At 48.5% G+C, this 13,893-nt stretch overlaps 1 protein-coding gene across 1 annotated transcript in view; it reads right to left on the bottom strand.

Annotated features, from left to right (window-relative positions):
- Window positions 1-3,216: 3,216 nt before the first annotated feature.
- The window catches only part of TEKTL1 (tektin like 1), a 13,552-nt gene continuing 2,875 nt past the window's right edge, over window positions 3,217-13,893 (bottom strand). The window contains exons 2-8 of the mRNA XM_063938295.1: window positions 10,503-10,952; window positions 8,650-8,754; window positions 7,943-8,087; window positions 7,538-7,692; window positions 5,590-5,685; window positions 4,826-4,939; window positions 3,217-3,672 (exon numbers count right to left, since the gene is read on the bottom strand). Of these exons, the coding sequence (XP_063794365.1) occupies window positions 3,490-3,672; window positions 4,826-4,939; window positions 5,590-5,685; window positions 7,538-7,692; window positions 7,943-8,087; window positions 8,650-8,754; window positions 10,503-10,928 (1,224 nt within the window). The 5' untranslated portion in view covers window positions 10,929-10,952 and the 3' untranslated portion in view covers window positions 3,217-3,489. The remainder of the gene's footprint in view (window positions 3,673-4,825; window positions 4,940-5,589; window positions 5,686-7,537; window positions 7,693-7,942; window positions 8,088-8,649; window positions 8,755-10,502; window positions 10,953-13,893) is intronic.

The raw sequence follows: 13,893 nt of genomic DNA, 5'->3' as shown, positions 1-13,893 counted from the left end.
TTGAACACTTATATATACGAAGGTTCAAGTTCAAAATGGAATCGCTCAGGGCGATTATTGCAAGCCTGGAGAATTTCAGGGTATCACTGGACATCAAGGATGCTTACCTGCATGTCCCTATTTACCCTCCTCACCAGGAGTACCTCAAAATTGTGGTACAGGATTGTCATTACCAATTCCATACGTTGCCGTTGGTCTGTCCCCGGCACCGAGGGTATTTACCAAGGTAATGGCCGAAAGAATTATCCAGTACTTGGACAATCTCCTTATAAAGGCGAGGTCCAGGGAGCAGTTGTTTGTCAGAGTAGCACTATCTCGGGAAGTGCTACAACAGCACGGCTGGATTCTGAATATTCCAAAGTCGCAGCTGGTTCCTACGACGCATCTACTGTTCCTGGGGATGGCTCTGGACACAGAACAGAAAAAAAGTGTTTCTCCCGCAGGAGAAAGCCAAGGAGCTGTCATCTCTAGTCAGAGGCCTCCTGAAACCAAAACAGGTGTCGGTGCATCACTGCACGCGAGTCCTGGGAAAATTGGTAGCTTCCTACGAAGCAATTCCATTCGGCAGGTTCCATGCAAGAACTTTTCAGTGGGACCTCTTGGACGGGATCGCATCTTCAGATGCATCGGCTGATAACCCTGTCTCCAAGGACCAGGGTGTCTCTGCTGTGGTGGCTGCAGAGTGCGCATCTTCTAGAGGGCCGCAGATTCGGCATACAGGACTGGGTCCTGGTGACCACGGATGCCAGCCTTCGAGGCTGGGGGGCAGTCACACAGGGAAGAAATTTCCAAGGACTTTGGTCAAGTCAGGAGTCGTCCCTACACATAAATATTCTGGAACTGAGGGCCATTTACAATGCCCTAAGTCAGGCAAGACCCCTGCTTCAAAACCAGCCGGTACTGATCCAATCAGACAACATCACGGCAGTCGCCCATGTAAACCGACAGGGCGGCACAAGAAGCAGGATGGCGTGGCAGAAGCCACAAGGATTCTCCGATGGGCGGAAAATCACGTCTTAGCACTGTCAGCAGTGTTCATTCCGGGAGTGGACAACTGGGAAGCAGACTTCCTCAGCAGACACGACCTACACCCGGGAGAGTGGGGACTTCATCCAGAAGTCTTCAAACTGTTGGTAAACCGTTGGGAAAGGCCACAGGTGGACATGATGGCGTCCCGTCTCAACAAAAAGCTAAAGAGATATTGCGCCAGGTCAAGGGACCCTCAGGCGATAGCTGTGGACGCTCTAGTGACACCGTGGGTGTACCAGTCGGTTTATGTGTTCCCTTCTCTGCCTCTCATACCAAAGGTACTGAGAATAATAAGAAGGCGAGGAGTAAGAACGATACTCGTGGTTCCGGATTGGCCAAGAAGAGCTTGGTACCCAGAGCTTCAAGAAATTATATCAGAGGACCCATGGCCTCTACCGCTCAGACAGGATCTGCTACAGCAGGGGCCCTGTCTGTTCCAAGACTTCCCGCGGCTGCGTTTGACGGCATGGCGGTTGAATTCCGGATCCTAAAGGAAAAGGGCATTCCGGAGGAAGTCATTCCTACGCTGATAAAAGCCAGGAAAGAAGTAACCGCAAACCATTATCACCGCATTTGGCGAAAATATGTTGCGTGGTGTGAGGCCAGGAAGGCCCCTACAGAGGAATTTCAGCTGGGTCGTTTTCTGCACTTCCTACAGTCAGGAGTGACTATGGGCCTAAAATTGGGTTCCATTAAGGTCCAGATTTCGGCTCTGTCGATTTTCTTCCAGAAAGAACTGGCTTCACTGCCTTAAGTTCAGACTTTTGTAAAGGGAGTGCTTCATATTCAGCCCCCTTTTGTGCCTCCTGTGGCACCTTGGGATCTCAATGTGGTGTTGAGTTTCCTAAAATCACATTGGTTTGAACCACTTAAAACCGTGGATCTCAAATATCTCACGTGGAAAGTGGTCATGTTATTGGCCTTGGCTTCGGCCAGGCGTGTGTCAGAATTGGCGGCTTTGTCATGTAAAAGCCCTTATCTGATTTTCCATATGGATAGGGCAGAATTGAGGACTCGTCCCCAGTTTCTCCCTAAGGTGGTATCAGCTTTTCACTTGAACCAACCTATTGTAGTGCCTGCGGCTACTAAGGACTTGGAGGATTCCAAGTTACTGGACGTAGTCAGGGCCTTGAAAATTTATGTTTCCAGGACGGCTGGAGTCAGGAAAACTGACTCGCTTTTTATCCTGTAGGCACCCAACAAAATAGGTGCTCCTGCTTCTAAGCAGACTATTGCTCGCTGGATTTGTAGCACAATTCAGCTGGCGCATTCTGCGACTGGATTGCCGCATCCTAAATCAGTGAAAGCCCATTCCACGAGGAAGGTGGGCTCATCTTGGGCGGCTGCCCGAGGGGTCTCGGCTTTACAACTTTGCCGAGCTGCTACTTGGTCAGGGGCAAACACGTTTGCTAAATTCTACAAATTTGATACCCTGGCTGAGGAGGACCTTGAGTTCTCTCATTCGGTGCTGCAGAGTCATCCGCACTCTCCCGCCCGTTTGGGAGCTTTGGTATAATCCCCATGGTCCTTATGGAGTCCCCAGCATCCACTAGGACGTCAGAGAAAATAAGATTTTACTCACCGGTAAATCTATTTCTCGTAGTCCGTAGTGGATGCTGGGCGCCCATCCCAAGTGCGGATTGTCTGCAATACTTGTATATAGTTATTGCCTAACTAAAGGGTTATTGTTGAGCCATCTGTTGAGAGGCTCAGTTGTATTTCATACTGTTAACTGGGTTAAATATCACGAGTTATACGGTGTGATTGGTGTGGCTGGTATGAGTCTTACCCGGGATTCAAAATCCTTCCTTATTGTGTCAGCTCTTCCGGGCACAGTATCCTAACTGAGGTCTGGAGGAGGGGCATAGAGGGAGGAGCCAGTGCACACCAGGTAGTACCAAATCTTTCTTTTAGTGTGCCCAGTCTCCTGCGGAGCCGTCTATTCCCCATGGTCCTTACGGAGTCCCCAGCATCCACTACGGACTACGAGAAATAGATTTACCGGTGAGTAAAATCTTATTAATTCACATTGCCTTGCCATGAGCATCCTAGCCGGTGTTCAGACTGACTCACAAGATGTCAGATTACAACTGATGCAGGTCTGGCCATTAATAAGACACCTCAGTACGGTGGCGCTACCTACCGTTACCTTTACATGCTGCTATCCCATGACTTTTGGCACTTCCGTGTAATTGTTAATATTTATTTATATAGCACCAGCAAACTGATAATATCGGGTATTCTATTCAAACAGATAGGTAAGAGGGCCCGGCTCAGAAGCTTACAATCTATAGGACGGTGGGTGTACAGTAGGTGACAGGTCATTGTACTGTAGTTGTATTTGTAATCATCAGTGCCAGTGGCCACTTTTTTCAGCTCATTACATGTGGCCCATGTCACAGGTGTTTATTCACAGCTGTCACTGCTTATGGGTGACTCTTTCTCCATCTCTCTCTCCTCTCAGAGACACAGTCTCTCGCTCCGGCAGCGTGCACTCCTCACCCGCAGTCTCACAGCGGCTCGGTCCAGGCGCTCTCCCCAGAGCTTGTTCCGCTGGTCGTCCTGTAGTTTGGCCTGTGTGTCATGCAGGTCACCAACTCTTTCCGCAGCTTTACTGAGAGACCGCTGAAAGGAGGCCGAGTCCTGGGGAAAGAATGGTGACAAAAGACTGCAGCGTTCAGCAATGTCTGGTACTAGAGGAGATGTGACAGCTCTCTGATAAGTGCACCTTTATCATGGTGTCCAAATTACTGACGTCACCGCTCATATCTCGGGAGGGTGTTGTGGTGCATTTACAGCATAGTTGTCCCACTGTTTACTTGTACTCATTACATTTCCAAACCGGTTAGGGCAATCCATGCCATTTAATGCCCACTGGGCCCTTGGCAGGAGCCTAGGTTAACTAATGGTTGACCCGGCCATGATACACTGACCCACTTTGAAATACATGATTATGACAGCCCCCAGCCAGTGGAGGCTCAGATTCCAGAACTGATTTTAGGGGGACATTTACTAAGCAGCGATAAGAGTGGTGTAGTAAGCCAGTGGAGAAGTTGCCCATGACAACCAATCAGCACTGAAGTAACATCTATAATTTGCATACTATAAAATTCTACAGAGCAGCTGATTGGTTGATGGGGCAACTACTCCACTGGCTCACTTCTCCGCTCTTATCACTACTTAGTAAATGTCCCCCATAATCCAGTATCGACAGCCATGTCTCACGTATGTTCTGTATATGGGAATAGATCATACTTACCCCCTTTTTCCAATAGATCATACTTACCTACTTTGTGGCTGCTCCCTCCAGGAGGGAGCAGCAAGGTCACACAGGAGGGGGCGTGGTGACGTGTTTGCATCATCGTAGCCCCGCCCGTGCTTTGTAATGCCCACATTATTGGTACTGGAGAGTGTGGGCGGGGCTACGATGATGCGAATTAGCAGGAATGCGTCATCGCCCCGCCCCTTTTTTCTATTTTACAGGATGAAAGTGGTGAGGGGCGTGGGGTGCAGCAGGAGAAGTGCGGGGTGCGGCAGGGGGGGGGGCAAGCGGGATGCGGGAGACTTGCCCCCTTCCCCGGGGGGCCGGGAGTGCCACCCCAATTTCGGGTGCCTCCCGGCCTTTCCGGGAGAGTGGGCAAGTATGGAATAGATGCACGGTACAGTGCGGTTATATATTTTGTAGTCTAGTTCTACTGCAAGCATTCGCGTTACTATGAGTTACTATGTAGGTAGTATTGGTGGCAGTGGGAGCCTTTGGCAGGTAGTCTCGCCAGGGAGAAACAATCGACTGTACCTGTAAGATGAGTCCGCTCTCTGGGACCTGCGTTGCCGGATGTCTCTGGAGGATTCTCAGTAATGGACGGTCTAGACGATCACATGTACAGAGATCCTTGTTGGAAACCGGACCCTGTGAACCGCAATATAATAATAAGTGACATGATTATCAGACAAACCCACACTTCTTGCACTGGGGATTGGTGGGACAGGGGTGGTGCAAAATGTCAACGTTAGAGATGCTGACATTCAGAACATCGACACCAGAATGTCGACATTGATGGGATGTCGATATGATCAACAAAGTTCCACAAAGTTCTAAAGACCAGGAAAAAAGTAAACTATTGTTGCTGTTCTGTAACTGTTGCAATGTATTTTGCCACCACAAGATGGCGCTTTTACAGGTTGTTGGGGATGGATGATTTTATGCATTGTGATTTGGGAAGCCAAGCTTTAAATATCGGTGGGGTTACCCAGCGATGGTCACTAAGGGCTACTATGAATAAAATATTGGGATAAGCCTGAAATCCACCAGTTTTTTCAGGATTTAGGGATCTTCTCCCATTGATAAATCAGCTCTGAAGTCTTTTCTGTGGCACCCAGCTTGCAGGAGAACTTCCTGGCACTTCAGATCTAACCGATGGGAACTTGTATGTACCTACCTCATGCCATAAATCATTTTGGCAGCGCTGGTGCAAACAGTGCGGAACTCGTATAAAGTGATGGCATTTTCTTCTAATAAATAATATAACAGTGACACTTCTATGTATTACTCATACTCACCAGCTGCAGCTGATAACTGGTTTCTATCTCATTGCGAATTCTCTGCTCTCTTTGAATGGAGTTCCGCACCCATCCCATAGCCAGTGTCACATCCTCCTAAAATACAGAAAAAGGTACGATCCTAAAAAATGATTCAATGAGACAGTAAACTTTCGGGATACAGTTACATTTCAAAAACTTTACATGAAAGCATTGTACGACACAGAATAAATTGTTTTTGCTCGATTTTGGGCAACGCGGTTGACTTGTATTATTATATATACTAACTAAACCCCCATCATTTATTTATTGATGTGTTGAGGATAAGTGAGCTTGTTATGGTGAGTGCTGAATTTTCTGTTTGTATTTATGTATTTAAGTATGTGGTCATGGGCTACATGCACCCCACCCTATGAGTGGTAAGTGCAGTCATGTACCCCGCTTCTGGGGTGGCGAGTGCTGTGGTTGTATATCTGTTTGTATATATATATATATATATATATATATATATATATATGTAGCAGAGAGGAGGTGATGAATACCTGTCTATATGAGAGAAAACTCACAGACTGGGGGCCCGATTCAGAGATGTATATACATGCGGTTGCAGCTGCAGATTTGTACGCAGCAGCTGTGTATAAATAGGCTAATGTCGCAGCCACCGGGAGTTATATAGAGACACCCATAATCTGCATCTATGGCGCTTGTATACAAAGACGCAGCCATCTGACGCAGATTAACCTTCTGAGTAAACCGATGGTTGTGCAGCATGGGCACTAGAAAGAAGATACCGGAGCCCTTTTTACTGCATACACGATCGCAGTCGCAGGCTGAACCAATGCAAAATCGACTCCATCTTTGAATCAGGCCCTGCATTGTGGCAGCATCATTACATACTACTAATAACAGACCATGCTGGGAGTCTGATATTGGCCATACCCCCTGACTTCCTGTATGGTAGCTCCCCTAGTGGTGGCAGGACATAAATACAGGAGAGGATACAATTGCTAAAAATCACATCACATCAATATAACTATTACTAATTTTTGCACAATAATCTTTTGACAAAACTCTGTTATCAGTGTAATGTAACTTACACCAAGCGCCAAACATTATATTTAGGGAGATTGATTTCATTAAATAACTCTGATTTTTTGCTTTTATTGTTTAACCATAAAACACATGGAGGCCTATTTATCAATAAATATGATGGGAGACACATTGGGGGTCGTACCGACCCGTTCGCACGCAGCGGTTTGTCGCTGCGGTGCGAACGGGTCCGGAATGCGCATGCGCGGTGGCCGCACAGCGCACACGCGTCGTTGCCCGGCGACAGGGGTCGCCGGGTTAAGTTGCTGAGAATGAAGAAAGCGGTCGCAGAGACGACCGCAAGAAGATTGATAGAAAGAAGGCGTTCCTGGGCGTCACCGGACCACTGCCTGACGTTTTCGGGGAGTGGTGAAGAAAACGCAGGCGTGTCCAGGAGAACGGAGGGCGGATGTCTGACGTCAAAGCCGGCCCCAGCATCGCAGAGATCGTTGCACAGCGTAAGAATGTCCAGGGCTGGTCTTGTTCTGCTTGAATTTTTTTTAGCTTAGCAGGGCTGCACAAGCGATCGCAGCCCTGCTAAGCTAAGATACACTCCCCCATAGGCGTGGACTAGTTGCTGGCTGCGATCAACTCGGAATGACCACCATTAATTCTAATGTCTCATTGCTGCATCATTCTGACACTGCATATGCTCATCCATGAGGTCACACATTTGCAGCACCATGTTGTAATAATGTCAGCATCTGTATATGGAGGCTGCCAGGGAGGTCGTAAGTGCAAAGCGGTTAGCGCCATCTACCAGCTTACCGGAGCTTGATGCAGCAGTCTTGATAAATAGGCTCCCATGGTCTGTTAAACAAATCTCTACTCTCACAGGAAACATAGAAGTCATATTTTATTCTAGTACGTATTGTGTTACCCGGATGCGGCCGCTCTCCTCGGCTTTCTTGCGAAGCCCATTTGTCACATTTTCCTTTAGTTCTTGGCGATCTGTTAGCTTCTGCCCGTTACAAGGCTGCGCATATCTGAGCTTCGCACACGTTGCACGAGCGCTAGCGATGGCTGACCGACAGTCTTGAGGAACAATAAAGAGAAACAGTATTATTTGAAGACATCAAAAAACAAGGAAAAGATGATCAAAGCTTGGAGAGAGATTAAATGGCGAGCTAAAGTACCAACCAATCAGCTCTTAACTGACATGATTCCATCTGTGTTTTAAAAATGACAGGAGCTGATGGGTTGGTACTTAATCTTCACTTTATCTCTCTCCAGTGTTTCATACATCTTCCCCTTGCCCGTTCCCTGTCTTTGAGGTTCTGGGTACCTGCATTTTCTGGACTGAGAGGTTTGCTGCTCCCAGTTGTGTCCCGTTCTAGATGATTGGGTCGTCCGTCCTCACCGATAAAGTCTAAAACTAGTCCCTTTTCTTTGCAAAACCCTGAGAGCTTGTGGCGGTGGGAATGGAGTTCCTGCAGGACCACAAAAGACTGTAGGAAAGGGCCAGAGACTGCAAGAGGCTATACAGTAGTGCAAGTATGCAGGGTGGCTATCAGGGGGGGGCTGATGTCCCAGGCCCTTACAGAGAAGGGGGCCCACTCCTGGCTCCTACCGCCAATACCTGTAGAGCTGCACCGGTCTGTGAATCAACAGCAGGTTGATGCGCAGGGAGGACATCTAAGCCTTCCCTGTTCATCAGCTCTCTGTGAACCGTTCCCGTAGGTACGCAACACTCCACCTCTATGTAACGCCACAATGTATGACAGCACATAGGGGTGGAGCAGTGCGGCAGAAGCTTTTATTTTTTTTGGAGGGGGGGGGGGGGGCTGTCTTTTTTGTCAGTCCAGGGCCCCACAATTTCTGATGGCAGCCCAGCAAGTATGGTGCAGCAGTGCAGGCAGAGAGTGAAAAGCAAGACATGGTCCATGAGCACCAGAAGCCACTGGAGCTGCCGCCCTGGAGTGGTCGGCACACAACACAAGCTACGTTACGCATATGAGAGATGTATGCTGACAGTATATACTGTATACTGACTTGTAGCTGCCTAGATATCTCCTGCAGCCGCCGCTCAGATTGTCTCTTTATGTCCATGAGGCTTTTCTTCTCATCTTGTAGGAGAACATCAACTCTATCCGGGTGCTAGGAACAAAGTAAGAGAATGTTATAAGCCTAGAAATAGGACTATGTCTTTTAGTCGTATTACACTGTATTCTTTGACATGTTCTCTTTTTCTATACCACGGTCTTTAATTTATGAGCAAATTTTTTTATCACAAATGTTTGTCCATTAAGACTTGGGAAAACAGCAATGTACTCCCATCACTTTGATTGGAGCCTCAATACTCTGTGCTGCTGGGGACCCTGCTCCTCCCACTATATAACGATCAGTCTGTGGCTTCCTGCTGCCTCCATTCAGCTCCTCACATCATGTCACTGCCCCTGTCACATGCAGCCCTGTCCTCACTGACTTATCACTCATCTCCTGAAATACTCTGTGCTGCTGGAGACCCTGCTCCTCCCACTATATAACTCTCAGTCTGTGGCTTACTGCTGCCTCCATTCCTCACATCATGTCCCTGCCCCTGTCACATGCAGCCCTGTCCTCACTGACACATCACTCATCTCCTGATATACTCTGTGCTGCTGGAGACCCTGCTCCTCCCACTATATAACTCTCAGTCTGTGGCTTACTGCTGCCTCCATTCCTCACATCATGTCCCTGCCCCTGTCACATGCAGCCCTGTCCTCACTGACACATCACTCATCTCCTGATATACTCTGTGCTGCTGGGGACCCTGCTCCTCCCACTATATAACTCTCAGTCTGTGGCTCCCTGCTGCCTAAATTCCTCTCCTCACATCATGTCACTGCCGCTGTCACATGCAGCCCTGTCCTCACTGACACATCACTCATCTCCTGATATACTCTGTGCTGCTGGGGACCCTGCTCCTCCCACTATATAACTCTCAGTCTGTGGCTTACTGCTGCCTCCATTCCCCTCCACACATCATGTCACTTCCCCTGTCACATGCAGCCCTGTCCTCACTGACACATCACTCATCTCCTGATATACTCTGTGCTGCTGGGGACCCTGCTCCTCCCCCTATATAACTCTCAGTCTACTCCTCACATCATGTCACTGCCCCTGTCACATGCAGCCCTGTCCTCACTGACACATCACTCATCTCTTGATATACTCTGTGCTGCTGGGGACCCTGCTCCTCCCACTATATAACTCTCAGTCTGTGGCTTACTGCTGCCTCCATTCCCCTCCACACATCATGTCACTTCCCCTGTCACATGCAGCCCTGTCCTCACTGACACATCACTCATTTTCTGATATCATACTTGCCTACCCTTCTGGAAGACTCACAATTTTTGAGTAGTCCCCAGCAGCTCTGGAAGAGTAGGTGGCTCGCCCGCATCCTGCCCACTTCCTAGTGAAGCAGGCAGGATGGGGAGATAATTGGCGGAATCGCTGCGCCGTTGTGGGGGGGCGGGCTATATGATTCAAATCACGTCATGCCTAATGACATGACCGCATAACCTCACCCCACTAAGTGGCATGCAAAAAAAGTAGGTAACTATGCCTGAAATACTCTGTGCTGCTGGAGACTCTGCTCCTCCCACTGTATAACTCAGTATATTGCTTCCTGCTCGTTTACTCTCCATCACCTTGTGACACTGTCCCTGTTTTTGGCAGCCTTCCTTCACTAACACGATAACATGAACGGACATGTGACTGCCTCCCACGAGATCAGTGCACTCATACTGAAATTACCCTACTGAAAAGAACCTAAAAAAGTATTATATGTTCTAATTTTTCTGCTTTATCGCATCGTTTACTTGCAAATGACATTCAATAAATAATCAAATGCTGTCTCTCACCCTCTCACTAACAGGTCTTGAAGTACGTAATTGGACGGTGTCATTATTTAACAGTATGTCTCTTCTGGTGTTGGCAAGAGATTGCTCCAATACATCCCTGTCTTTCTGCAATCTGAGGATATGTCGATTTATCTCCAGCAAGGCCTGTCTCAGCGTGTACATTGAGCTGCGCATTTCCCTCATGTATCCGCGGGCATAATCGTTGCAAGTGTTGATAATTAGGTCTCGGTTATATGGAGGAGGTGTTGCCTGCTGTTTTTGAACACTCTTCATTTGGGGGTTCTCATCTTGTGTCCTCACCCCCGCTGGGCCGGTTGCAGTGAGGGTAAGAGCCGATATGGGGGATAACCTGAGATTGTGTGCCAAACGCACAGTCTTATAAGAAGCATCTCGCCAGGTGGCAGAGCCCACGGGAGTGACCGCCATGGGGTAGACAGAGGGGCCTGGAGACTGCAAAGAGAAAAAGATTTCATTAAAAAGTGTAACGCTTACATAGAATCACAGAATCTGACAGCAGAACTATGGGGGGTCATTCCGAGTTGATCGCACCAAGCAACTTTTTGCTGCTGGTGCGATCAACTAATCTCCGCCTATGGAGGAGTGTATTTTAGCATAGCAGGGCTGCAAACGCTTGTGCAGCCCTGCTATGCTAAAACAGTTTCACTCAAAACAAGATCAGCCCTGGACATACTTACCCTGTCTGACGGATCCAGCGATGATGGGGCCGGCTTTGACGTCACACCTCCGCCCTCCGTTCACCTGGACACGTCTGCGTTTTACTTACCACTCCCCGAAAATAGCAGCAAATGGTAAGTTGACGCCCCGGAACGCCCTCTTGCTGTCCATCTTCTTGCGGTCAACGCTGCGACCGTTTTTTTCTGTCAGCGTCGTTGCCCACGCCGCTCATGCGCAATGCGCACACCGCGCATGTGCATTCCAGACCCGTTCGCACCGCTGCGAAGAACAGCTGCGTGCGAACGGGTCGGAATGACCCCCTGTACCTGACTGCCCTTTCAGTGCCTGAATGTGTGGCCTGTCTAATTATTATTAGTGTTACTTTTGTCAGGCTGCACATGAGGAGATATTCTGGGCCTAATTCAGACCTGATCGCTCGCTAGCGTTTTTGCACCGCTGCGATCAGGTCAGAACTGCGTATGCACCGCAATGCGCAGGCGTGTCGCACAAGTACAAAATGGTTAATTGCTCTGTCATGGGTTTGGGCGAAGAATCCATTCGCACGGGCATTCGCAAGGAGATTGATAGGAGGAGGGCATTTGTGGGTGGCAACTGACCGTTTTCAGGGAGGGGTTGGAAAAACGCAGGCGTGTCCAAGCGTTTGCAGGGCGGGTGTCTGACGTCAATTCCTGCCCCGGACAGGCTGAAGTGATCGCAGCGGCTGAGTAAGTCCTGGGCTGCGCAGAGACTGCACAAGATCTGTTTGTACAGCTCTGCTACACATGTGATCGCACACTTGCACAGCGAAAATACACTCCCCCGGTAGGCGGTGACTATCTGATCGCAGGGCTGCAAAAATCGCCTGCTAGCGATCAGGTCTGAATTAGGTTCTATAGCCAAATCTACAATATTAATCCATCCATCTATGGACCACATCATGGGGGAGGTGTACATGTACAGTATCAATGGAGGAAAAGGTTGATGTGACAAGAAGAGAGTGATGGGGGGGGGGGGCGGACTTATGTGGCAAAGAATGGGGGGATTGGCGGCACAGTTTGTGACGAGGGGAGGGGTGGCAGGAGTTACACAATTGCCCAGTGGAGTAGGAACACGTGTCTCATGTACTTGGCAAATGCAGCACGCCGCAGACTGCAGCCAGTGGTGAATGTCCTATTAGGCACATGCCTAGGGGCACCACTTGTTGGGGGCAGCACCTGGATGCTTGGTTTAGTACTGTCAGTCTGAAAGTTACCAGTAATTACTAAATATTATCACTTTACTGTAACATACATATGCTATCTTGAAGCGTAGAAACAGATAGGACATGCAGAGACTGCCCCATAAGTTATCCTACTCAATAAATATGTATACATAATTACAAATAAAACAAAGGGGGACATCCACTTAGCCGCGATGACGAGATCTACGGTCGTGGGTAAGTTATCGCACCTATCTCCCACAAACTCAGCTTATCGCAGGCTGCGTCTTCCCATTTTTTTGCACCTATACCATTCCAAAATGGTGATAACGGGATTCGCTCGATAATTCTAGCCGGCAAAAGCTGAGGTTAGTATAGGAGAAAATGAGGAAATCTGCCTGTACCCCCCCAAAAAGCCAAACTAATATAGGAAAACATTATAGAAGTCTATTAGTGGCCATATGTAATTACATTAGGTCAAATGGCTGTTATATGCATTTTTTTTTTAAATGTGATGAAATTATAGAAAGCAAATTTTTTTCCGCAAAATAAGTGCTCTCATTAAATTTGGGTTACATAAAAATGGGTAGAAGTATGAATTTGGGACATTTTAGGGACTGTTAAAAAAAATTGGAAACAGACTGATTATACTCCCACCTGCAAGTCTAAAAACACTTGTCCCACTCATAAGGCCCCCCAATATACCTGCGCCATACACTGTACCCCAATTTCCAACACTTCACATTTTTTGACCCCCCCCCCCAAAAAAAAACAACATGTAATTATTGGCTAATTAAAAATAATTAAAAACATCTAAGTGCCTAATTAGTCATTCAGAGGGGTGTCCCAGGGGTTCTGAACCAAATCCCCATATTTTTACCTTAAAACAGGGATTTTGCACTAGGTATCCCCTGCTCAGAGATGGTGAAGAGAAATCTGTGATAAATCCTATAGAGACTTATCACCGATATCTTCTCGCAGCTAATTGGATACTAAGGGCCTAATTCAGACCTGATCGTAACCGCTACGATCAGCCACCCCGACATGTGAGGGGACGCCCAGCACAGGGCTAGTCCGCCCCGCATGTCTGGCCCTCCCACCTCCGCACAGGTGCGATAGCATCGCGTGGCGGCGATGCTAGCGCACCTGGCGAGTAAGTCCCTACCTGCGCAGCAGTGTTGTGCTGGTAGGCGACTTTTTGCCACATCACGGGTAGCAGCGGCTGCGTGTGACGTCAGGCAGCCGCCGCGGCCTGCCCCGCGCAAGGATCCGGGCACGCCTGCATTGCCCAGACTGTCCCTCCAAAATGACAGCCGAACGCTTCCGGCCCGCCCCCTCCCGCCCAGTGAACGCCTCTGTCTGTCAATCAGACAGAGACGTTCGCTGGGCTGAGATGCGGATCGTATCTCTGGCATGCACATGCGCACTGCGGCGCATGCGCAGTTCAGACCTGATCCCCCGCTGTGGTCTGATTTAGCCCCTAAGTTATCGCAAATTAGATCATTTATCGGGAAACCG

The sequence above is a fragment of the Pseudophryne corroboree genome, chromosome 8 (assembly GCF_028390025.1).
Source record: "Pseudophryne corroboree isolate aPseCor3 chromosome 8, aPseCor3.hap2, whole genome shotgun sequence".
In the NCBI taxonomy this organism is placed as follows: domain Eukaryota; kingdom Metazoa; phylum Chordata; class Amphibia; order Anura; family Myobatrachidae; genus Pseudophryne; species Pseudophryne corroboree.
This window is presented reverse-complemented; position numbering and strand designations above follow the sequence as displayed.